This window comes from Suncus etruscus, chromosome 7 (genome assembly GCF_024139225.1).
Source record: "Suncus etruscus isolate mSunEtr1 chromosome 7, mSunEtr1.pri.cur, whole genome shotgun sequence".
NCBI classification, from domain to species: Eukaryota; Metazoa; Chordata; class Mammalia; order Eulipotyphla; family Soricidae; genus Suncus; species Suncus etruscus.
In genome coordinates this window covers 43,227,578-43,253,102 of record NC_064854.1, presented here as the reverse complement: position 1 = coordinate 43,253,102, position 25,525 = coordinate 43,227,578, and the positions used below count along the sequence as shown (strand labels likewise).

General features: G+C 50.6%; 2 protein-coding genes across 2 annotated transcripts in view; one reads left to right on the top strand and one right to left on the bottom strand.

Moving 5' to 3' along the window:
• Window positions 1-7,582, top strand: part of TMEM63A (transmembrane protein 63A) — a 31,545-nt gene extending 23,963 nt beyond the window's left edge. Inside the window, exons 14-22 of the mRNA XM_049776441.1 lie at window positions 981-1,087; window positions 1,222-1,308; window positions 1,615-1,677; window positions 2,832-2,994; window positions 3,687-3,792; window positions 3,906-4,073; window positions 4,880-4,995; window positions 5,284-5,346; window positions 7,291-7,582. Coding sequence (XP_049632398.1) covers window positions 981-1,087; window positions 1,222-1,308; window positions 1,615-1,677; window positions 2,832-2,994; window positions 3,687-3,792; window positions 3,906-4,073; window positions 4,880-4,995; window positions 5,284-5,346; window positions 7,291-7,467 — 1,050 coding nt within the window. The 3' untranslated portion in view covers window positions 7,468-7,582. The remainder of the gene's footprint in view (window positions 1-980; window positions 1,088-1,221; window positions 1,309-1,614; window positions 1,678-2,831; window positions 2,995-3,686; window positions 3,793-3,905; window positions 4,074-4,879; window positions 4,996-5,283; window positions 5,347-7,290) is intronic.
• Window positions 7,583-8,445: 863 nt separating this feature from the next.
• EPHX1 (epoxide hydrolase 1) lies at window positions 8,446-25,077 on the bottom strand. Its single transcript, XM_049776520.1, has 9 exons — window positions 24,890-25,077; window positions 20,468-20,655; window positions 20,021-20,201; window positions 15,290-15,517; window positions 14,746-14,875; window positions 14,165-14,373; window positions 12,065-12,173; window positions 9,351-9,476; window positions 8,446-8,658 (listed from the first exon to the last, which is right to left on the bottom strand). Exons 2-9 carry the CDS (start codon window positions 20,648-20,650, stop codon window positions 8,457-8,459), a joined length of 1,368 nt encoding a protein of 455 aa, XP_049632477.1. The 5' UTR covers window positions 20,651-20,655; window positions 24,890-25,077; the 3' UTR covers window positions 8,446-8,456.
• Between the last annotated feature and the right edge of the window lie 448 nt (window positions 25,078-25,525).

The following is a 25,525-nucleotide window of genomic DNA, read 5'->3' as shown; positions in this document are numbered from 1 at the left end:
TAGGACTGACCGATCCCCTCATGTCCCATAAGGTCCCCCAAGCCAGGAGCGATTTCTGAGCGTGATCCCTGAGCGTCACCAGGTGTGACCCAAAAAGCAAAAAAAAAAAAATAAATAAATAATAAGGGCCCTTATCAATGTGTGTGTGGGGGTATAGTTTGCTGCTATTGCAGGAGGCCATACTCAGCTCCAGGACCACCCGAATCACTCCTACTAGTACTTAGGGGACAGCAGGGCTATACCCACGGGTGCTGTGGGGTGGGGAGCAGGCGGTGCCAGGCATCATTCATGGCCAATCATATGGGATTCTAGGTATCAAACTTGGGTTGGCTGAATGCAAGGCAAGTACCTTACCTGCTGACCCTATGGATTCTGAACTCATGAAAGGAAGGATCAACTGTGTCTGGCAACAAGCATGTCAGTGGTACTGAGTCCACACCTGTGTTCCTCGTTTTTGTTTGTTGTTTTGTTTTGGGCTACACCTGGTGATGCTCAGGGGTTACTCTTGGTTATGCGCTCAGAAATTGCTCCTGGGGCCTGGAGAGATAGCACAGCGGCGTTTGCCTTGCAAGTAGCCGATCCAGGACCTAAGGTGGTTGGTTCAAATCCCGGTATCCCATATGGTCCCCCGTGCCTGCCAGGAGCTATTTCTGAGCAGACAGCCAGGAGTAACTCCTGAGCACTGCCGGGTGTGGCCCAAAAACAAACAAAAAAAATCACTCCTGGTGTGCTTGGAGGAACCATAGGATGTCAGGGAACCTGGGTCAGCCACATGCCAGGCAAGTGCCCTCCCCACTGTACTATCACTCCAGTCCCACCTGTGCTCTTAAGTCAGCTCTGTAAGGTGCTGCTGGCCAGCCTGCCAGCATCCTGCTCTCCCTCCCCTGAACAAACCATAGTACTAGTTCTGGCTGACCCCAGGATCTCAGTGAGTCAACAACCCAGTGGACCTCCTGATTGTTCTATACACTGTTTCCTAGAACCCAATCATCAGCCAGTTCTTCCCCACTCTCCTCCTGTGGTCCTTCTCAGCTCTGCTTCCCACCATCGTCTACTACTCAACGCTGCTGGAGTCTCACTGGACCAAGTGAGTAATAGGCTCCAAGGAGGGATCTTTGCCCCATACCAAACAGTGGGGGTAACAGGAGCCTGATGGAGGACACCCAGAACACTCTGTGGGGCAGGGGTGGGGCCTGAGCTCTGATCTCTAACTTCCTGCAGGTCAGGGGAGAATCGGATCATGGTGACCAAAGTCTACATCTTCTTGATCTTCATGGTGCTGATCCTGCCCTCTCTTGGCCTCACCAGGTACCTCACCCTCTCCTACTCTGAACTGAATCCAGGTCGTAGATGGAGAGCTTGACACCAGAAGATGGGATGGTTTGGGAGTGAATGTGAACCCCCACATTTCAGCCGCTCACACCCAGCATTGTGTGTGCTCATACGAGTGCCTCCTGAGCACTGCTTAGAAGCCCAGCTAAGTCACAGGACAGTTGTAGTCTTCAAAGACAATGTCTTCCTTGATGTTGGCCTGCGGAGGGCAGGAAAACATTGGAAACTTGTGCAGTGATTCCAGATTGCAAAGAAATTCCTGTCAACTCCTTTGTTTTACAGTCTGGATTTTTTCTTCCGGTGGCTCTTTGACAAAAAATCCGCAGATGCCTCTATCAGGTTGGAGTAAGTATCAACCATGCTGAGTTTGGGAGCCTTCCAGGTAACTCTCCTCCCTGGGACTGATGGGGTTAGGGGTGTTTGTAGGTATAGTTTGCGCTTCAAGGCAGACATCTTCCTCCTAGAGACCTGCCCTGGGCCTTCAGCATCATAACTGGGCTAGGCCAAGCCCTGGGGGCTAGATACATCCTGCTCCCTGCCTTGGAACATGGTTAATCTTCTAGGCCTAAGTGCATTTAGCTGCATCTCATTCATCCTGAGAAATGTATAGAGGATGGAACCTATAGGGGAGAAGGAGCAGTTGATCTTGGTGATGCCATGGAGAGGGCAAGAGAAAAACAAATTTGGGTGGGGTCACACCCGGCAGTGCTCAGGGGTTACTCCTGGCTCTATGCTCAGAAATCTCTCCTAACAGGCTCGGGGGGACCATATGGGATGCCAGGATTTGAACCACAGTCCTTCTGCATGCAAGGCAAATGCCTTGTCTCCATGCTATCTCTCCAGCCCCCAAGAAAAATATTTGAACGTTGCAACAAGAATGACGGTCTGGTCTGTTTTTGCCAGGAGATGTTTTAATTTTACTGTGGAGTGTGTCCTTTTCAATATATATATATATATTTTTTTTTTTTTTTTGGTTTTTGGGCCACACCCGGCGGTGCTCAGGGGTGACTCCTGGCTGTCTGCTCAGAAATAGCTCCTGGCAGGCACGGGGGGGGGGGGGGGGGTGTACCATATGGGACACCGGGATTCGAACCAACCACCTTTGATCCTGGATCGGCTGCTTGCAAGGCAAACACCGCTGTGCTATCTCTCTGGGCCCACCTTTTCAATATTTTAAGCTTGTACTTTACCCACTTACTTGTAGGATGATTTAAAAGGACACTCATTCTGTTTCTCACATAACCTTTACAACAAGCTATGAGGTCATTACAGTTGTCTCCATTTTACAGAGAATGAAGCTCAGAGATGTGGAATAGTGTGTGCCCTTGAGTACAAGCTGCTTGGGCTACAGAGCTGGTGTTGGGTCTCAGTCCTTTGCCTCCAGGCCCTGGAGGCTTGGAATTGACTTTCCAAAGGGTTGTTTGTCAGGAAGGTCCCACCGCCTCACCTGGAACTGGGGTATTCGTTTAATGGGCTCCACACTTGCCCGGCCCACCCAGGTGCGTCTTCCTGCCCGACCAGGGGGCCTTCTTTGTCAACTATGTCATCGCCTCGGCCTTCATCGGCAATGGCATGGAACTGCTTCGGCTGCCCGGCCTCATCCTCTACACCTTCCGAATGATCATGGCCAAGTCTGCAGCTGAGCGCAGGAACGTCAAGCAGGTGTGGGCGGGGCGAGGGCAGTGATGTAACATGCAGGCCCTATTGGTGCCAGGGGTCACCAGGGCCACCCTCGGTAGTGGGATGCCTGGGATCAAACTGGGTCAGCAGTGTACAAACACTCTACCCGCTGTCCTATAGCTCTGGCCCTCCCCCGCCTAAATTCTTAAGATGATCACATAGGGCCTTTGCTCCATGATTCCTTGAACTGCTGGTGGGAGCTTGTCCTTCCATCTCTACTGAGCAGACCTGTGAGAGGCAAGCTGGGGAGGAAGTGCTTTCTCTTTCTGAAGTTGTGCTATTGGTGGTAGTGCTTAGGGGCCATGTGGTGCTGGGGATAGAACCCTGGACCTCACATGGCAGAGCTCCTGAGCCCCAGCCCACTACATGCTTTTATTCCATGGAATTATTCCATCCTAAGCATGGAATAATTGCTATTCTGACTGCACAGACACACCTTCTAAGTCATAGAAGGAGCAGAGCTGAGCCAACTGGAGCCAGAGTCTGTGAGGGAACCACTGCCTTTTAGCCTCACAGACATACCAGCTGTCTCCCCTAAGGCTTCCCCAAGTCCTTTTGGGGGAAACATGATTTGGACAGGAGAAATGCTAGAAAACCATGACTCGCTGTCCTGGGAGGTCTGGATAAGAAGAATAAGGAGGTTTACCTATAACACTTCCTACTCCTCCTCACAGAACCAGGCATTTGAATATGAGTTTGGAGCCATGTATGCCTGGATGCTGTGTATCTTCACTGTCATCATGGCCTACAGCATCACCTGCCCTATCATCGCACCCTTTGGTGAGTGGCCCCAAGTAGGGTCCCCCCGGCACTGATAACCACCTCCCCAATTTCCCAGGATGTGGAGGATTCTTGTCGCCAGCCAGGACTCCATTCCTAACCCACCTCTACAGGCCTCATCTACATCTTACTCAAGCACATGGTAGACAGGCACAACCTCTACTTTGCCTACCTCCCCACCAAGCTGGAGAAGAGAATTCACTTTGCAGCTGTGAACCAGGCCCTGGCCGCCCCCATCCTGTGTCTCTTCTGGCTCTACTTCTTCTCCTTCCTACGCCTAGGTGAGAGCCATTCTGCCTATGCCGAGGTGGGGTTTATGAGGGCAGCACTTAGCCTCATAGTCCATAGTAGCCAATTATACCCCTCACTGCTTTAATACCATTAGCTAAGTAACCAATCCATAGTTGGATGGATGTCCAATCAGAAGATGGTATCTCAGGGTTAAATCTGGTTGGGTGTCCATTCAGGTACCTGGCACCCAGAAGGAGCCTGGGTATCCAATCAGAAGGGGAAATCCCATGAAGGCTGGTCCAGTGCATTCCTCTTTTATGAATTCTGGGGCTGCTGAGGCAAAGGGCATAGGGAAGCTGGTCTATCTGCAGATTAGGATAGACCATAGGCCTGGGCCTTTCACCTCAGTTCAGAGGAAGTGAGTGTGAGAAGGAGCAAAAACAGATGCTCTTGGGGAAAAGCAAAGGGTGGAAGAGGCAGGTGGCCCTGAGGTGTCCCAACCTAGGTGGGGAAAGCCTTGAATCCCCTGACCCTAGGTCCCAGGTCCTGGAGGCTCCTAATGCAGCAAGGAAGTGGGCAAGTTGCCCTAGACTTGGAACACACTTAAACTGTGCCATGCTACGAGGGTGGTAGCAATTCCTGGGTCACTGATCTGGAGTGGGACATGGTCCCAACGGGTCATTGCTCTGGGCTGGGAGTGCCATCCCACTGGCTGGGGCAGGAAGAACCCTGGTTCCTACCTTTTCTACCTATGGAAGACTCCCACCCACCTAGTGCCTGCCCAGGCACCCCCACTCTGGGAGGGATCTATGCCACCTTATTCTTCCCTGAGGAGGCTGACATGCCTGTGTCCCAGGTCTGAAGGCTCCACTCACACTTTTCACCTTCCTGGTCCTACTGCTTACCATCCTCGTCTGCCTGGGCTACACCTGCTTTGGCTGCTTCAAGCACCTCATCCCCCTGAACTACAAGGTAAAGCCCCCCTGTGCAGCCATAACCCTGGTGCAGAAGGTGGAGGGTTCCCTCCACACCCTTCCCTGCACAGCCCTTACATCCCCCTGCAGGAAAGGCACAGGGTCCCAGGAGGCCGGGCACTTTCCTTGCCACACCACATCCTCACCCTATCTCCCATTTCTCAGTGGGTGTGGGGTGGGCAGGAATGTGTAGTGCCTGCTGGTGCTCACTTGCTGCCTGGGTCCTTGGTCCGAGTCCAGAAGGGCCATTTTGTGGGTCACTGCAAGTTATTGCTGTTTTCTGCAGACGGAAGAAGTGGCAAGTGACAAAGGAAGTGAGACGGAGGTGCCCGTGCCTGCCCCGCTGACAGTGAGTGACCCACAGTGCCCAGCACCCCAACCATGGGCTCTGTAGAATGTACCTGCTCCCTGTCAATTCCTGAGAGGCCCCTCTAGAGATGTCCATCAGGATGTGTCACCCCATTACAGAGGCCACTGAGAAGAGCTAACTTGGCCCTGCTGTGTGCCCCACCTCAGTCTCACCCCAGGGTCCTATTTATCTCCTCTGCTCAGTGCCTGATGATGGGGGGGGGGGGGCTTTGGTGGGATCCTACCTTTCAGCCTTATGTATAGGTCATATTGTATGTGAGGCTGAATAGTTTATTTGTTTTGGAACCTGGCAGGGCTCAGGGGTAACTCCTGGCATAGTGCTCGGGAGACATTTCTGGCAGTGGTCCAGAAGCCAGGGACCCAATCAGGGCTCCTACATACAACACATACACACAAGTCTTCTGAGCCCCTTTTCTTAGGTGTTTTTTTTTTTTCCTTAGAAGCACTGAATTTATAGTGCTAGTCATGCTAGGGTTGGTGGTGAGTTTAATCAGCAGTATCTGTGAACCCCTCTTCTGCTGGACTCAGCTCAGTCCTCTCTGAATTCAGCAAATGGACATAGCTGTTGCTCTGGGTAGGGCTCAGTGTCAGGTCCCACTCTTATTCTTATTCTTATCTTCTGGATCCTGTTGTGCTGATGCTGGAGACAGGAAAGGAGCAGGGAGCTCTGGGTCATGGCACAGCTAACCTCTGTTCTCCCTTATTTGGATGGGGTGCTCTACTAAGTTTGCTCCTTTGCAGGTTCATCCCAGCCCTTAGAAGGTTCAGATTCTTTGTCCCCAGCCCCCATGATTATGCCTGCTAGGTTGGTGGATGACATACATGACTTGTCTTCACACTGGTCTGGTCGTGAGAAACAGTGCCAGGCTCTGCCAGGGGGGCCGCAGCAGGCACTTGGCTTTGAGGGCGAAGATAACCGCTGAGTTCCCTCCTATCTTAGAAGTCCCAGCCAGTGTTCTCATTCAAGGAGACAGATCTTTTTATACAGCGAATCAGTTGGAACTCAGTGCTAGAACAAACTTGCTTCCCGTCGAGAAACTGGCATACTGCCCCCTTGGTGCCCACGACACCAACATTCTCTGCTTTGCTCTGAAAGCTAGGAACTGCTGCCCTGTGAGCATTTCTATCCTGATGATCCACAGTATTTTGTTTTGGTCTTGTTGGGGGTCACACCTGGCAGTACTTGGGGGGGCATGCAGTGCTGGTTTAAACTCAAGATCCCTTCCTGCACATTATCCACTCCAGCCCATTGAGCTCCATTTACTTCCATCTGTTTTGGGGTTTAAACCACACCAGATGGTGCTTAGGGCTAATTCTCGGCTCTGTGCCCAAGGGTGACCCCTGGTGGTATGGTGGTACTTGGTGACCATACCAGATGTCAAACCTGGAAACTGCAGGCCAGAAAAGCAACTTAACCCTGTACTCTCCATCCTTATTTGGGTTGGGGGGAGGAATACCCAGCAGCACTCAGGGGTTACTCCTGGCTCTGTGCTCAGAGATCACTCTTGGCAGGCTCAGGGGACTATATGGGATGCTGGGGATTGAACCTGGATCTGTACCGGATCGACCATGTACAAAGTAGGCTCCCTACTGCTTTGCTATCACTCCGGCCCCTCCCTCCATCTTTTATAAATTTATTTGGGTTTTCAGCCACACCCGGTGACGCTCAGGGGTTACTCCTGGCTATGCGCTCAGAAATTGCTCATGGCTCAGGAGACCACATAGGACACCAGGGGATAGAACAGTGGTCCCTCCTAGGCTAGTGCAGGCAAGGCAGATGCTTTACCACTCTGGCCCCATCCTTATTTTTTAAGATGTGTCCTTTCTGTGTACTTGTGGGAAGAGGGAGTAAGGGGGGGGGGATTACGGGATTTGAAAGCACATGGCCCACACTGGGGCACTGACAGACACCATTTGCTCACAGCCCTACGTGCCTCGGATTCTGAACAGCTTGGCCTCGGAGAGGACAGCGCTATCCGCACAGCAGCAGCAGACTTATGGGGCCATCTGCAACATCAGCGGGACCCTCCCAAAGCCCAGCCTGGCCCAGAGTTCAGAGCACAAGGAGTACAACGGGGTAGAGGCCTGCCCTGAGGCTTGAACATGGAACCCTGGGGCACTGGTCTGGGCCAGGGAGCCGGGATGTGAGGAGACACAGGTGGAGATGTTGGGGAAGAACTGTCTTCTCTCCACCTATGGACAGCTGGGGACAGAAATGGAGGCCGACAACTTCTCTTTGCCCAAATGCCCAACAGCTGGAGGGCCCAGACGGCCTGGACACTAGGGCTCATTCACCCCCACTTTTGCCCAGTTCTGGAGCTGAGATCATTGCTAGAGCCTGACTATTCTAGCTTCACAGGCTTTGGGGTGACTCTCTCAGGTCATAGGAAACCCCCCCTCCTCCAGTACTGTCGCCCCCTCCACACACAGCTAAGAACCAAAGTGCTCTTCTCCATGGGTCTGAATGCGGGTTCAGGTCCAGCCTGGGGTAGCTCCTGCTTTCACCTGCCTTGTGGTGTCTGGTAGTGCCTATAGCACATGGCAATGAGGACAGCATATGAGGCTCTCCCCCTTCCTTCACTACACTTGCTCATCTTCCTCAGAGCCAGGGAGAGGGTATTGGAGGTTCTGGCTGGAGAAGGCCGAGAATACTAGGCTGACAAGTTTGGGTCTCCTGGAGAAGCCCCCCATGGACCCAGAGATGTGGGGGGCCAGTGCAGGGGCCAACAGCCCCTGTTCTAGCCTGGCTTAGTGACCCCTGTCCCCAGTGGTGCCTCAGCCTTGCCTGCCAGTGCTGAGCTGCTCCCCATCCTGCTGCCTGCCCTGCCCTCCCCAGTGAGAGGTCCCAGTGGGGTCACTGGGACCCATCCCTGATGCTGACCTGCGGCTCTGCTGGCAGGACCACACAGAAGCCACTGGCTCCAGTTATATACCTACAAGTAAAGTCGTTTATTATCAAAGCCACGTTACTTAATATGTGGGGTGCAGGGGTAAGCACAGGGTACAGGCATGGGCAAGGAGTGGGGCCAACTAATTCCTCAGAAAGAAAGGGAATTCCGGGGCAGCAGTGACGGGAGCAGCCTTGTGGGATCACTGCCTCTCTCGAAGCCTCACAAATGTGCGGATGTCCCTGGCCAGCAGCTCCGGCTCCTCGAAGGCGGCAAAGTGGCCTCCTCGGGCCATGTAGGAGTAGGAGATGAGCTTCGGGTACTTACTTCTCACCCACTTCTCAGGCGCGTGCAGCAGCTCACAGGGGAAGGCAGCAAAGCCCATAGGCACATACACCTTCATACTGCAGGAGTGGGAGAAGACCTGGTGAGGGGTATGGCTGCTACTCTCCCCACAGCAGAGCATCCAGGGTAGGGGAGACTGACCATCCATGTGAAGTCACGAAGGACCAAGCCCCCGCCTCCTGTCTCAGTCCCTCAAGTCCTCTCCCTGGGACAGGCCAACACCTGCCCACCTGTCCCCTCTCTCTGCCAACCCCTGAGGCCTCCAGGACATGTAAAAAGAAAGGGTGAAGTGACCTACAAGGCAGCCTCGGAGACTCAGGGATGTCTGGGGCCTGGCCATGTTCCCTCCATGAGCTAATTCTAAAAGCACAGGGACTTCCCCCAAACACCCAGCATTTTCTTTATTCATGGTAGAGGACTGCTTCCATAGTGCACAGGGAGTTTATCAGGAGCATAGCGAGTCCTGATGATTTCGGATCTTACTTGGGGCAAGGGGGGGCGGGGCAATGGCTGTCAGTAGCACCTGGGACAGAACTCTGTGCTAGGAGCACCATACAGTGCCAGGAGCCAAAGCTGGTGAAGCGTGTGCTCAGCCCTTGAACTGTCTCCCCCTTAAGGAGTGTGTGCGATCCCACACCCTGTGCACAGGCAGGAGAGGCAGCTTTTGCCCTCCCAGGAGTTAAGCCCCAATGATTTGCCTGTTCCCGGCCAAGGAGGTGCCTCCTCAGGAGCCCCACTTTGCCAGACTTACTGCTCATGCTTTTGGGTCATGAAGCCCTGGCCCAGGTTCTCCTTGTAGAAGCGCTGGGAGGTGGTGATGGAGGCCGTGGTCCAGTAGAGCATGATGTTGGTCAGCAGCTCATCCAGGGTGAACTTCCTGGGAAAGCAGAATCAGAAGGCCCACCCTCAGCGCCAGTGCCAGGGTGAAAAACAGGAGACTTGGCACTTCCTGGGTCCCACTTGGTTCCCTGAGCATCCCCAGGAGCCATCTCTGATCCCCCACAGGGTGGGGCTTCAAACAAAAATAACAGTAAGCAGCAGCTGTCCTCCCAGGCAGTGTGTTCACACCAGGACCACCTCAGGCCCCACGCAGGCAGGGCTCATTGCCAGGTTGGACGTGCTATCCCATCCCTGGTTGCAGGCGGCTCAGCCCAAGGTCAGTAGCTCCCTTCCTAGGGTGGGGTCTGCTACTTGAGGTACAGCCCAGGTGAGAAGAGTAGATAGTATAATTGGACTGAGGCAGGCTTGCTGGTCAATCCTCATAGCTTTGGAAGGTTCCTGAACACAAGTCAGGAACCTATTCTTCATCCTCAGTCCCTCCTGTCCCGAAACCTACAGCAGCAGCCTACAGCAAACAGGCACCCAGTTAAACTGAACCTCGGGAATGTGATTCTAGGGTTGGAAGATGGCTTAAAGTGCTGAGCATGTGTTTTGAGTGTGGGAGACCTGGGTTTGATACCTACCAACACAAGATCCCCAAATACTATCAGGTGTAGCCCGAAAGCAAAAATGAATTAAATATAATTTCTGACATAAAACAAATAACTTGGTTTTAATATTTCTTTGATAGTGTCAGGGCTTCCTCATATATGCAAAGCAAGTGTTTGTTTGTTTTGCTTTCAAGTCTCCTCCCCAGAACTGGACACAAAATAAAAAATGAGCACTTTCAATCAAGTTAAAGCCTGTGGCTAGCCTGTAACAAGCGGCCCTGGGTATCTTCTCCAATGCAGCTGACTACAGCCTAAAGACAAACATGACCTTCTGCACCCTGCTGCTAGCAGTGAACTTTCTAGAACATGGATCTGGTCCTGACTGCCCTGGCTACCCCTGTAGCTGGGCAGGATTGTGGGGAGACTGGAGGAGGGTGCAGTGGAGCCTCCCTCTGTGCAAGTCCCTGGCTGAGGTGCTCCCAGTGCTGTGTCACTAAGAGAGATTCTTGCCTGCAGGACTGTGTTTCATCTGTGACCTCTAGCTTTTGCCATCCTTTCCAGCACTCCCCTTTTTTTATTTTTTAAACCATTCTAGTCTTTGGTTTTCTATTTACTTAAATTCCCTTTCTTTACTTTTTCATCTGGCTAACTCCTATTCGTTCCTAAAGGCTGGGTTCAAACAGACTCTCCAGCCATTTCCCTTCCCTGCCCTTCAGATGGGGAAAGTCCTCTGCATGTGTCTCTGAGTCCATCCATCATAGTGTGTTTACTTCCTGCCTGATGATGCTCCAGTGCCTAGACTAAGTCCTGCCCCAAGATATGTGCTCGTACCTATCCTGTACTTGCTGCTGTAGCCTTAAGGGATAAAAAGGGGCTGGAAGATAGTACAGGAAGGATAGGGGGCCACATGCCTTGCAGACATGACTTTAATCTCCAGTGCCACTCACAATCTCCCAAGCCTTGCCAGAAGTGATCCATGCGGCAGGAGAAAGCCCTGAGCACTGCTGAGTTTGGCCCCAAAACAAAAACTCAAAAAGAGGTGCCAAGGCCATGTTTAACTTGACGTCTGAGCCACAGACAGCAGAGATAGCAGGCCATAGCACAGCAGGCACCTATGGTCTCTGTGCCCCTGACCACCCCCCCCCCCCCCGCCCAGGCTTTCTGCAGCCATTGTCTGGTCACCCTCACAATCTGGTGACCATGCTGCCAAGACCTCGAAGGTTAAGGGAGAGACTTGGCAGTCCAGGGGTGCCCACTGCCCTCTGTACTGTGTGACCCCAGGAAATGGCTGTTCACCACAAGTGCCCTATTTTTGTTGTTGGGGGTAAAGGGAGTAGGTAACCATAGTGGTGTTCAGGGAGCATATACAGATGTCAGGGATTAAACTGGGGTCATCCATATGCAAGGCAAGTGCCTTAATCCCTGTCCAGGTCTCCAGTCCCTGCATCCCATGATTTTGGTTTTTTTAGCAATACCCAGTGGTGCTTAGGGATTACTCCTGGCTCTGCACACAGGGATCACTTACTTACTGGCCTTACTTGGGACCATCTGGGATGTTGGAGATTAAACTAGGTTTGGCTATGTGCAAGACACGTGGTCCTACTCACTGTACCATGGCTCTGGCCCTGCACCCTATTCCTTTTTTTTTTTTTTTTTTTTGGTTTTTTGGGCCACACCCGGTGGTACTCAGGGGTTACTCCTGGCTGTCTGCTCAGAAATAGGTCCTGGCAGGCACGGGGGACCATATGGGACACCGGGATTCAAACCAACCACCTTTGGTCCTGGATCGGCTGCTTGCAAGGCAAACGCCGCTGTGCTATCTCTCCGGGCCCGCACCCTATTCTTGAACCTAGGGTAAGTCAGCATAATACTGAGCTGACTCAGACTCATCATCCAGAAACTGAGGTTGCATGGTTTCCAGATGAGGATTTCTGGATCACCCAACAGTGGAGGGAATTGGCTGCCTCCCCACAGGGGAATGAAGCAGAGTGTGGCAACTACTGACCCAGGGCAGAAGAAGGGTAGACACGCTCACCTCTCTAGTCCCCCGTCTTCCAAGGCCAGGAAATCTGGATTGGTCCAGGTAGAGAACTTCTCTAGGATGTAGGCAGCCAGGCCCACAGGAGAGTCGTTCAGGGCACAGCCTGGTGAGGAAAGTAGAAGGAGAAAGGCTCAGGTCTGGTGATCAACTCTGGGATAGTTCTGATCCTCTTAAGTGTTATTGTTTCAGGGGGCCACACCTGACAGTGCTCAGGATTTATTCCTGGCTCTGCACTCAGGGGTCACTGCTGGCAGTGTTTGGGGATCATATACAGTGCAAGGGACCGAATCCAGGCCTTACCGACTGGACTATTGCTGCAGCCCATGACTGTTATTTTTTATTTTTATTTTTTTTGTTTTTTGGGCCACACCCATATGACGCTCAGGGGTTACTCCTGGCTAAGCGCTCAGAAATTGCCCCTGGCTCGGGGGGACACCAGGGGATCGAACCGTGGTTCTTCCTTGGTTAGTGCTTGCAAGGCAGACACCTTACCTCTAGCGCCACCTTGCCAGCCCCATCATGACTGTTATTTTTTTAAAGATTCTCATATCTCCGTGGCTAGCACTGTCTTGTATTGGCCTAGACCTTGTGGTATCAGAACTTACTGAAGTGATCAGGGGATTGAATTGGGGTGGGTTGCATGCAAGGGAAGCAAGTTAAGCCAGTACTGTTTCTTCAGTAATTAGGCTTATTACTTTTTTATTTTTGTTTTTGTTTTTTTTTTGGCCACACCCAATGATGCTCAGGGTTTACTCCTGACTATGCGCTCAGAAATCGCTCCTGGCTTGGACCATATGGGACGTAGGGGGATCGAACCAAGGTCTGTCCTAGGCTAGCATGCTCGAGGCAGATGGCCTCACTGCTTGCACCACATTCCAGCCCCAATTAAGCTTATTTTATTTTAAGGATCCTCATTGCCTTGGCATTGTTTATTTATTTTAGGCCATACCCAGCATTTCTGAGGTACACCTTGCTCCATGCTTGGGGGATGTTCTTAGTGGTGCAGTGCCAGGAAGTGAACCCTTGACCTCCAGCATGCAAAATCTTGGAATCCAACATGCTCAGTTCTCCCAGCCCTCACCCTGTTTACCTTCAGATTTTACTGGTTCCTTTACAGGAAACAAAATCATTTATATATCTAGGATATTAGCATTTTAATATTTTTGTTTCCTTGGGCTTTGGAGATTCACCTGGTAGTGTTGAGGGCTTATTCCTGGCTCTGTGCTCAGGAATCACTCTCAGTGGGAACTAACTGGATCAAACTCGGGTCAGCTTCATGCAAGGTAGGTGTCCTACCTACTGTGCTACAGCTCTGGGCTAACGTTTTAATTAAAAAAAAAAAAAAAAAAAAAAAAAAGAGGGGCCAGATATATAGCACAGCAGTAGGGTGTTTGCTTGGCACATGGCCAACATAGGATGGACAGTAGTTTGACTCCTGGCATTCTATATGGTCCCCCGAGCCGGCCAGGGGCGATTTCTGAACATAGAGCTAGAAGTAACCCCTGAGTGCTACCGGATGTGACCAAAAAAACCAAAATAAATAAATAAAAAATATAGAGGCCGGAGCAGTGGCGCAGAGCAGTAAGGCGTCTGCCTTATTGGTGCTAGCCTAGGATGGACCACAATTCAATTCCCCAATGCCCCATATGGTCCCCCAAGCCAGGAGCAATTTCTGAGCTCATAGGCAGGAGTAACCCCTGAGCATCACCGGGTGTGGCCCAAAAATCCAAAAAATAAATAAAGTTAAAAAAGGAAATTATCCTTTAATGCCCCTGATGACAGAAAATGTGGCTTAAGCTCTCCTGTACTCTGTGTGGGACTATTCAGGTACTCCCACCCCTACACCAATTCCAGAGTTGTCAACACCCCCATCTTCTGCTTCCCCAGGGGCACATCAGCACCAGCATGGCAGAATGGTCACCGGTAGAATACTGAGCCTCTAAGGGGGTCAGCCAGGTGGAACTACAGCTCAAGAGGCTGAAGAGTTCCAGGTTCCTTGCATGAGATATTTATGCATACAGGGACCTGTTCTAGCTCCAACTGGAAGCTCACAACCCCACCCAGTCCAGCCCAGCCCAGCCCAGCTCTGCTCACCCACGGTGTCAGGCTTGGTACTTTGGATGTGCATGTAGCCACTTTCCCGCATGATGCTGTAAAAATACTTCTTCTTGAAGGGGGTCATCAACTCCATGTCTCTCTCCGTGTAGCCAAAAAGCTTCGGGAAACGTAAGGCCAAGGGAAGGGTGAAGAAGTGGATATTTTTGGAAAGGAAAGCCATGTTCAAATGCAGGCCTTTCACGTGTCTGAGGGCAGAAAGAGGGGCCAGGTGAGAGAGGGCTGGTGTGGAGAGGAGGTGGGATGGGGGAGCAGGTGGGGCCAGCATGGAGGAGCCTCACACCAGTCCCCTTCCACAACTGTCCCTCTGGGCTGTCCACATGGATTAGAGGAGGGGACTGGAAGAAAAAAGTTTCTAGAAAGTTCCACTGTCTCTCCTATCAGAAAGGTCCAATCCCTGATCTTCCTGCTTCCATCCACCCTGCCCTTTAACTTGAGTTCCAGCTCAGAATAGGATGAACAGAAGGACAGATGCCAAAGAGCTGGGGACCTGGCTGAACACTGGTCAGGGGGCATCCCCAGGTGCAGACCTGTCAGTTAGAACCCAAAGACACCCTCACCTGGGCACCAGCTGGGCCATGTTGGTGCAAATCAGGGACCCCCAGTCACCGCCTTGAATGTAGAATTCCTGGAAGCCCAGACGCCTCATCAGCTTGTAAAAGATCCTGGCAGTGGCCACTGAGTTCATGCCTGGTGGTGAGGAGGAGAGAAAACAGGGCACTGGGTGGGGCCATCTGGGCTCCAGGAAATACTTCAACACCCCAAGTCTGTGGCTGAGGTAGATGGAGCTCGGAGGAGCAAGAGTCCTGGAGCCCCAAAGTGACCTGCCCTGAGCATGCCTTAGGAAGTGGGGACCTGGAGAGGCCAGTCTCCGTGAGGTTCTGGGTCCTCCTGGAATGTTCTGTGGTCCCAGTTTCTGAGGGACCAGCCCTGAGTAGCTGGATTTTTCTCCCCCACGTGTCATGCTGGCCCCGGGGCAGAACAAGGAGTCCCACCCCCCACCTCCCCAACCCCTTTTCCCAGGTTCTAGGGATACTGTTCTGGTCTCACTGCCTCACCCTTAGATCAACACAGCCTCCCACAACCCTCCTGAGGCCCCCTTACCTTTCTTGGAGGATGCCTCTGAGAAGCAGTAGCCAGGGATAGATGGGCAGATGACCTCAAACACAAGCTCATCACTCATGCCATGGCTCTTGGGGTCCGTCAGGAAAGGAATGATCTTATAGAACTCGTAGAAGGAGCCGGGCCAGCCATGCACCATCAGTAAGGGTTTCGGGGTACAGTCAGAAGGGGGGTTGGGAGGCTTCACGTGAATAAAGTGGATGTCCAGTCCTGAGGGGGGGCAGAACACATATAGGGTGGGAAGAAGGACCCTGAATGGAGAAACATGTAGTCCCAGGGTCTAACCAGGCTCAGTAGCCCCGGCTCCCTCCATGTGCCCAGAGCACTTATCACAGAGCCCATGGCCAGGCTGGCTGTTTTGCCCCATCACATCAGAACTGGAGCCCCAAGAGACCAAGACAGGTCTGCACCTCACATTTATTAGATTATCGTGGGGCTCCAGAAATTCAGAGAAAGTCTAGATCTGTAGGTAGGTGGGGAAAACCTGCTCTGAGCAGCAACAGAGGATGAAACTAAGTAAATAGTATACTGGAGGGCCAGAGAGATAGTACAATGGGGAGGGAACTTGCCTGCAAGCAGCCAACTAGGGTTCTATTCCTGACATACCTTATGGTCCCCTGAGCAATGCCAGGAGGAATTCCTGATGGCAGAGCCAGGAGTAACCCCTGAGCATCACCAGGTATAGCCCAAAAATGAAATATACTGGAATTATGATAAAGATTTAAAATGATAATAAAGGAGACTGGAGAGCGTTCAGGGGCTGAAGTATATATAGATGCTTGTCTTGCATGTGGTCAACTCTTTTTTTTTTTTTAATCATCTCTGGCTAAAAAAAATCATAAGGTGGGGCATTTGCCTTGCATGCAGAAGGTCACTGGTTCGAATTCCGGCATCCCATATGGTCCCTTGAGCCTGCCAGGAGCGATTTCTGAGCGTGGAGCCAGGAGTAACCCCTGAGCACTACTGTGTGTGACCCAAAAACAAAAACAAAAATCATAAGAATCCTGAACATTGCCATTTGCCCTAACCACCATACTACTGCTCTCTCTCCACAGTGTTTATTTCCTCCCAGGATCCCACAGGAAGCCACAGCAGTGACCTCTCATGGTTCCTTAAGTTCCTGGTGGTTTGTGCCAGTTCAAGCTTTCAAGAAATACTTGGAGAACATAACTTCTCTCTAAGCAAAAACAGAACCCAGCATACATTCTATTTTGGAACCTTAGGTCCCTCCCCCCAACAATACATCCTGGGTGTCCTTCCCTGTTGCTAAATTTATGCCAGTTCCAAAGTTTATTCCAATGGGTAATCTTATCTCCTTTGGAACTTACAGCATGATGTGCGATTCTTTTTAATTCAAATTCTATCACATTATCATCTGAGTTTAAATTTAGCCCCAAACCTCACTTCTGTTTTGTATATGCATGCTAACTCTCCTGCCTGGGGCGGAAACTGGGGCTTGGGGGTGGGGGGATTCCAATAGGAGGCTGCCTGCCTTTCCACTGGCATTTTAACTGCCCTTTCCCCTATACTTTCAGAATTTTTAATATTTGAATTCTTCAAATTAAAAAAAAAAAAGTAACATCTTGAACTCAAACTTCACAATGTGCCCACTGGGTCCCCTTTGCATTAAGGAGGAGAAGTGCATCCTGCCTCCCACCAGCAGTCCACATTGCCTGAGCAGAACTGATGAGCCTAATTGGACCCTAATGGTGGCACTGGACCTGGCTGGGTAGGAGGTCACAGCCCCAGCTGGACAGGACAATAGCAGAAAGGGATGGAGGAGGACAGGTGGGAGTGCAGAGAGTGAGGTCTCCACTTCCCTGTGCACCAGGTAACTTCCTATACCCTGTGTTATGGGCCATACCCTGCACACCAAGACCTCTGGGGCGACCACAGGTTTAGACTCTAACAGACATTGTTCCTTAGGGATGGAGCCCAGGACATGGGTGAGAGCTAGAAGTTTCACAATAGGGAAGTGGCAGGGAAAGGGAAGACCTGTGGGGGGTTCTAGCTGGCGGTGGAGTTTAGGTTGAGAGACCTGGGTAGACAGCCTAAGTTCTGCAAAAGTGACAGACACAGGATTCAGTGACAGGATTCAGTTATATCAGGCTACTGCTATCTAGGGCGAACTCAATGCTGGATGTTGCCCCTGGAGAGAGGTTTTATGCTGCAAAAAGGTGTTGATGGGGCCACAGAGATAGTCTGGTGAGTAGGGCATTTGCCTTGGACACAGTTGATCCATATTCAATCCCCAGCTTATCAGGAGTGATCCCTAAATGCAGAGCCAGGAGTAATCCCTGAATACGGTGTGGTCCTACCCCCATGCCCTCCACCCAAAATATGAATCTAACTGCTGACCATACTAAACTAGTTATCTTGATTTTAGGTCCCCATGATGGATACTAGAATCCACAGCAACTTAGTTTCCTCACTCTGTAGCCACAGAGTCAACCATCCAAATAGGCAGGTTTGGTTTACTCTGTGAAGGACATAGAGGGCTAACTGTATTTATTGGGGGCAAAAAACAAAAACAAAAAAACATGTAAGTGGATCCGTGCTCTAGGGATGACATATACAAGAAGCTGGTTGGAATGACTTCAGTTTTCTCAGTAGCACACTGACATTGTGTATACCACCAAAGACTCACTTCAATATGGCTTAAAGAACACAAATCCAATGTCTTAAACTCCTAACATAATACAGCAAAGTTTTATGAATGTTACCCTCTAACATGAGGGTAGAGTGGATCTCAGTGGAGCTAGGCAAGCATCCGTGGATTCATGTTTCCCTCCTGCTGCAGGCTGAGCTTAGAAAGTGCTCTCACCTGGGATACATGTTGTGTCTCCGCTCTCCTCCCATCCCACCTGCTCTCCAAGGCCCCAACCTCCCTATTCAGAAGACAAGGGTCAGAAGCAACCTTGGTACTCTGAGGTCCCTATTCTTTTCCACTTGTGCAATAAATCATCTCTTCTCAACCACAAGGGCCAGACAACACCCAGCACCACAGTAATGTAACATCTATACTACCCATGTGAGTGCAATTCTGGTGCAATTTAATTTTTTGGGGGGTGGTGGTGGTGGTTTTGGGTCACACCCGGTAGCACTCAGGCATCGTTCCTGGCAGGCTCGGAGGACTATATGGGATGCTGGGATTTGAACCACCGTCCTTCTGCATGCAAGGCAAATGCCCCACCTTCATGCTATCTCTCTGGCCCTTCTGGTGCAACTTTAATGTTTAAAAGAGGATATTCCCGGACTGCATTGGCTTCCAAAATTATGTTCCTTAACTGAAACTGCACATTTAAAAAGTCTAGTTCTTCTTTTGGGCATTTGAGTCCAGTTTACAAATCCTGTCCTATCTGTCTAATAAATTTGTCTAATAAATGCTGAGTTCTTCTCCAGTGACCATTGATTAATGGCATCTGCACTTCTTAACTTGCTCAAGGACAGTCTTTTAAATACTTTATTATTTCAAAAACATTTTAAAGAAGTTTTGTGACCTGACTGAAATGTCTCCACATACTTCAAGTTCTGAGAGGGGCCGGAGAGATAGTACAGCAGTAGGGCGTTTGCCTTAGATGCAGAAGGACGGTGTTCGAATCCCGGCATCTCATATGGGTCCCCGAGCCTGCCAGGAGCAATTTCTGAGCATAGAGCCAGGAGTAAGTAACCCGTGAGTGCTGCCAGATGTGACCCCCCTCCAAAAAAAAAAAAAAAAAAAAAAAAGAATTATAGCCACTACAGTGGCTGCATGCTACAGCCACATGCTAGAAGTCCCTGTGACTTGTGGCCTTCTGCTGCAGACCCAACTTTTCATTTTATAAGCTAGCAATGGAGGAGCTCCTTGTCCTGTGGCACTGGGCTCACCTTTGAGCTGTCTTGATGGTCCCACAAAGACTGTCCCATCACTGAGCTGTATCCTACTTTTTTTTTGTTTTTTTGGGTCACATTCAGCAGTGCTCAGAAATTGCTCCTGGCAGGCTCAGGGGACCATTATGGGATGCCGTGATTCGAACCATCGTCCTTCTACATGCAAGGCAAACGCCTTACCTCCATGCTATCTCTCTGGCCCTGGTTTAGAAAATATTGACGTTTTTCTTTTTTTTGGTTTTTTTGGGCCACAACCGGTGACGCTCAGGGGTTACTCCTGGCTATGTGCTCAGAAGTTGCTCCTGGTGTGGGGGACCATATGGGACGCCGGGGGATCGAACGGCGGTCCGTCCTAGGCTAGCGCAGGTAAGGCAGGCACCTTACCTTTAGCGCCACCGCCCGGCCCCGACGTTTTTCTTTCTCTAAAAGTAGTTGAATTTGTTAGGACTTGAGTATAGTTAGGTGGATGACAGTGTTAACACCATGGTATTATAAACTCGGTCATAAGAAGCATCCTGCGGTGCTGAGAGCTTACTCCTGGCTCTGCACTCAGGGATCACTCATGATGGCTGGTACTTGGAGGACTCTATATCGTGCCATGTATTTGAACTAGCGTCAGCTATGTGCAAGGTAAGAGCCTTAAACTCTGGCCTTGGAATTATTTTTGCAACCCCGTGGTTATACCTACAAATATATTGCAATGCCAACAATCAAATCCTACATGGACCAGGTTCTTTCTATGTGATGCTGGGATGTTTGTGTGTGTGTGTGTGTGTGTGTGTGTACATGCGTGTATGTATGTGTGTGTCTGCATGCACACGGGCGTAGACTGAGGAAACGTACCTTCAATCTTGGTCTTGAAGTGTGGGTACTTGTTGAGAATCTCCACCTGCTTCTTCCAGTCAAATTCGCTCTTCCAATAGGCAATGACTTTCTTCAGATGATTGATGTTAAAGCCATAGTGGAAGCAGCTGTCCTCCAGCGGGGCTGTTAAGCGAACCTTCTCCAGCCTCTCCTGTAAATCCTGGGGCCCAAGGTGAGAGAGGCCATGGGCAAAGAAAAGGAAAATGTTCGTTTCCAGAAGAGCAAACCGCACTGTTTTCTATGACCCCTGAAGTGCAAAGCAGGCCCCACCTGGCACCGATGGGGCCCAGAGGAGGAACAGAGGCAGAAAGGGTAGGGTGGGGAACTGGAACCTTTTTACTTCTACTCCCAGCCTATGGGCCCGAAGAAACAGAGGTTGGGCTCCCCACATCCTTTAATTCTCCCTATCTGGCATGAATACCTCACCTTGATCTCTTGGTCTGTCGTTTCCACCTTGAAGGGCCGGATGCTCTCGTCCTCCTTGTCTGTGGGCCTCACCCCAGGCCCCCACCACCCATCCTCCATCGGCAATGCCTCCTCCTTATCCCGGGAAAGAAACCAATAGATGGCAAAGCCCAGCACACCGGTGAGGAGAATTTCCAGCAACATGGTTCCTGGGAAGGAAAAATGCATGCCATGAGCCAGGGGACATCCTACCAGGCCTAGACCCCGACCTCCTGGGCAGAGAGTCAAACATAGACTCTGCTTACATGTACTTTGTCTGGAAAAAAATAAAAATGAACAAACCACCTTGTATGAAAAACTGGGCAAACTATAGGAGACCAAAATTCACATCAGCCCAGGGAGCTATGGAACTCCTTCACTAAACTGAGTAAGGAAGTGTTTTGGCTTGTGGGGAGGAGCTGCATTTATGAGCTTTTGATTTCCCTGAGTAGTTTTGCTCCAGGTATATCAACAGCTTTTCTCAAACCCTGAATCCCCCTCCCCCCCACTCCGAGAACTTCTCTGAATCGTGGGCTCAGGAGTTTGAAATTAGCTCCTTAAGTGCTGCTGCTTGAGGGGGAGTCTGTCAGAATGTAAACAAGAGGAAGGGGGCAGATCTAAGATGAAGGTCAGTGGGTTGGGGGATGAGGTAGCTCCCATATGGTGACATGCCCCAGATTTACTCATTAGGTCTGGTTTGTGTGTTATACCTTCAACTGTTCAGACATGACTAACTCAGTGTTCAGAAATCGTGTGGCACCAGGAACTGCACCTTTTGCACTAATCCATTGAGCTATCTCTTATTTTCTTTTGAGGTAATGGGGTGGGGCCACATCTCTTGACATTCAGGGTCTATTCCTGTCTCTGTGCTCAGGGAACATCCTACGTGGTGGCAGGGACAGAAGTTGCATTGGTCACATGCAAGGCAAATGTCTTAGCCCAATCTTTTCTCTCTCCGGCCCTTAGTGGTTAATCTTATATAACTTTTAGAAATTAAATATGGAATTCACATACTCTACAATTCAACTTTTTAAAAGTCTACAATCTAAGACTCTTAGTCACAGACACAGAAACACCCCTCAGCTTGCATCTCTTTTGGTGGGCCCACCTACCCAGGCTCTGCACCTTCTAACCCACTCTGCCTCTGTACATGTGCTAATTCCATTTCCAATAAACTCAGCTCTTTAAATCTCCACCTGTGTACCTTCCTCACCTTCAACCAGCAAGGGAGCAGAGAAGAACTGAGATGAGGCCTGCAGCCAAGAGCAGAAAGCATGTGTCATGTTCTGTTACTAAGCTCCTCAGGCACTGACCCCAAACTTTCATTCAGAGAAGAGCACAAATACAGACACGGGCCTTATGTAAAAGCCCATGGGGGTCTGTGGGTGGCAGGATGGGGATCCAATCGGAGAGGACAGACTGGTGTCTATGAGGAATCTCGGCAACATGCTAAGCTCCTCCACCTGTCTTGGTGGCAGGAAGAAGCCCCTGTTCGTAAGCCCACCCCAGTGGTCTCCACTCCCCACACCAGGGCCTTCTTGAGACTTTCAGATTTGTTCCTGTCAAGAGCAGCCCTTCTGGGCTAAAATCTGAGCTGTAAACTGAGACTTGGTGCAGACTCCACAGGCACCCTCCCCACCCGTTTTCAATAACGAGGAAGATACACTGTTTCTGCCCATTTCCACACTGGCCCTACCAGTCCTTCCCTAAAGTCCCCTCTGATCCCTGATCTTGATATACATTCATCAGCTCTGCTCATCCCCTGGTCTCAGCACTCAGATCACGTTTTTTCCCAGAGAAATAATTGGTACGCAGCACGGAAATCCTCTCCTTTGAGAATCTAAAGAGTGAGTTCCAAGCCACTGTAGTATTTGTTGTTTGGGCCACATATCAGTGCTCAGGGGTTCATCCTTGCTAGATGCTTGGGGAACCACAGGTGCCAGGGACTACACCCAAACTCTGTTAGGCAAAGCATGCATGTGCTTAGCCCTAGAGTTCTCTGACCCACCCAGGGGGCTTGAAGGCAGAACTAGGATAGGTGCTGGGAGCACCTTAAGAACCTATGGGTGGGGCCGGCGAGGTGGCGCTAGAGGTAAGGTGTCTGCCTTGCAAGCGCTAGCCAAGGAAGGACCGTGGTTTGATCCCCTGGCATCCCATATGGTCCCCCCAAGCCAGGAGCAATTTCTAAGCGCTTAGCTAGGAGTAACCCCTGAGCATCAAATGGGTGTGGCCCGAAAAACAAAACAAAACAAAAAGAACCTGTGGGAAAGAGGCCAGAGAAGTAGCACAGCGGTAGGGCACTTGCCTTGCATGGGGCTGGCCCAGGATGGACCTGGGTCCAATCTTCGGCATCCCATATGGTCCCCAAGCCTGCCAGGAGCAATTTCTGAGCACAGAGCAGGAGTAACCCCTGGATGTAACAACCCCAGGAGTAACAACTGGATGCTGCCAGTTGTGCCCCCCCCCCCCCAGAAAAAGAACATGGGAAGGGGTGCAGAATGAGTCAGGCCTCCAGCAGCAGCAGTAGACCGACACGGTTCACATGGCAGTGGCATCATAGGAAAGCAGGGACTGGAGACTTAGTGGCCAGTATAATACCTCCAACAAGAAAGCTATGGTATTTGTGCAGTGAAACAGTAGGAACAAAGGAGACCAATTTTGTACATTGTCAAGAGAGTTGCAAGTGCAATCAACAATAACCAACTTCTTGGGTCGAATAGATAGTACAGCGGTAGGGCATTCGTCTTGCACGCAGCTGATTCGAACAGACAGAGGTTCGAATCCTGGCATTCCATATGGTCCCCGTGCCTGCCAGGAGCAACTTCTGAGTGCAGAGCCAGGAATAACCCCTGAGCGCTGCCAGGTATGACCAAAAAAAAAAAAAAAAAAAAAAACCTAACCAGCATCAATCTCTCCAGTCTCCACATGATTGTTACAGACCAGCTCCTTACCTGACTCACACACAGAGACCTACAGGAGCCTGGTCTTTGCTTTTGGGGTACAAATAATGCTTAACTTCCCTTTCTCTGACCAGGATGATCCCAGTACTTTCACAGGAGCACAGTCAAGTCATCTTGCCCTTTGATCGCCTACTGGCCTGCAGGAGGGGTGGGGTGGCATCAGTGGGTTGTTAAAGGCTCTGCTAACTCAACTGATCTTGTAAGTACAACATGATTCTCAACTGTGTACTTCAAACAGCAAAATAAACCAGGGCTGACCCAGAAACTGTTGAAATGATGGTGCCAGAGTATACCTTCTACTTGCAGGGAATCCTGAACAAAGATCACCATAATGCCAGAGCATTATAGCAGAGCATTACAGTGAAAGTACCCGATTCAAGAAATGTTCATGTCCTTTCTCTTACATTCAACTAAGGTCATGAGACTATCAGAATTTGGCTCTTAAATGTTTTAGAGTCACTGCCTCAGATTATAACACAAAGTGACTATTTATTTGCCACTTAGAAACTGCCCATTTTGAAATAGTGAGAATTAAAAGTGGGCAAAGTATGGTGTTTGAGGTTGATGGTGTTAACTAGCAGGATGGAACTGTCTGAGGTGGATTTTATTTTTTGCTGCACCCATTGGTGTTCAAGGGGTTACTCCTGGCTCTGTGCTCAGAAATCGCTCCTGGCAGGCTTGAGGGACCACATGGGATGTCCGGGACCTCTGTCCTGGGTCTGTGGCATGCAAGGCAAATGCCCTACCGCTTTGTTATTGCTCTGGTCCCCAATGTGGACTTTTATAGCTTGTACATATGCACAAGTTACCCACGTAGGTACCACACCTCATCAAACTAACCTTTCCTTTTCCCTTTTCTGGGGTGCACACCCTGAAATGGTCAGGATTTATTCCTTTTGTTGCTTGGGGGAACATACAGGATGCTGAGGATCAAAACTGGATTAGAATACACTACCTACTATACTATCACTCCAGTTTCTTCATTTACGTAAGGCGAGAATCAGAGTACCCATGCTCAACAATAAAGATGTGAATTTGTCTTTTGGGGGGGACCACACCTGGTGTCGCTCAGAGTTTATCCCTGTACCCTGTACACCCTAGTAGCTCAAGAAACTGTATGGGGTGTTGTGAACTGAACCGGGGTCGACTATAAGCAAGGTAAGTTCTCTATCCACTACACTATCTAACCACGAGGATTAAAATTTGTTAGCCACGGGGTTGCAGGATAGCAGCTCTTTGAGCTAGAGCGCAAGGTTTGCAGGCAGGAGGCCTGGATCCACTATCCCCCAAGAAGGTAGCAGCCAATGTACACCGCAGAACATGATCTCAAAGCAAAAGAAAAAATGAAAATGGGACCAAAAAGCCTATTTGCTCCTCGGTGCCCGCATGCACATGGAGCTCGCATCTCTGTCCCTGATTTGGGACTCTCCTTTCATGCATATACCTGGGCTCCCACCACCTTTGAGAAGCTTGCGTTCCCTCTAAAGCGCGTTACTCTCTCCCTTTCTTATCTTCTCCTGCCCTTCCTCAGTACTTCGAATAAAATCTGCTTTTAACTTAAAAAAAGAAAGAGAAAAAAACTGAGCAAAACCCAATTTCCCATCCAGGCGGTTCCATGCCTCCAGCTGGCCTCCTCTCGCACCAGACGCAGACCTTTACATCCGGGTCTCCCCCGAAGTACTTTTCTCGTCTAGAGAAGAAACGAGCCCGCCCCCGACCGGAAGCAAGTGCCTTCCGGGAAGCCCAGCACGCCCCGGAAGAGGCGGGGCCTCCTAGGAGCTCGACCAATCAGGACTCAGGTGACTGAAACCACCTTTGGTCTTCACATCCAGCTGCGTTAAGGTCTCGCTAGTCGGCGTCCAGGGGGAGTCAAGCCTGTCTTCAGGCCTCGGGAGCACCCCATACCCCTTCTTCTCCGGCCAGGGCTGCTGCTTTAGTTTTAGAGTAGGAGGAAAGTGAAGTTTTGAGGCTCAGGACCTAGAATCCAGCTCCTAAAACTGCGTCCTCAGAGGATGGAGCCAACCGCATTCTTCCCACCGCCATTGGGCTCTTGGTTGACGACTTAGTAACCATGGGGATA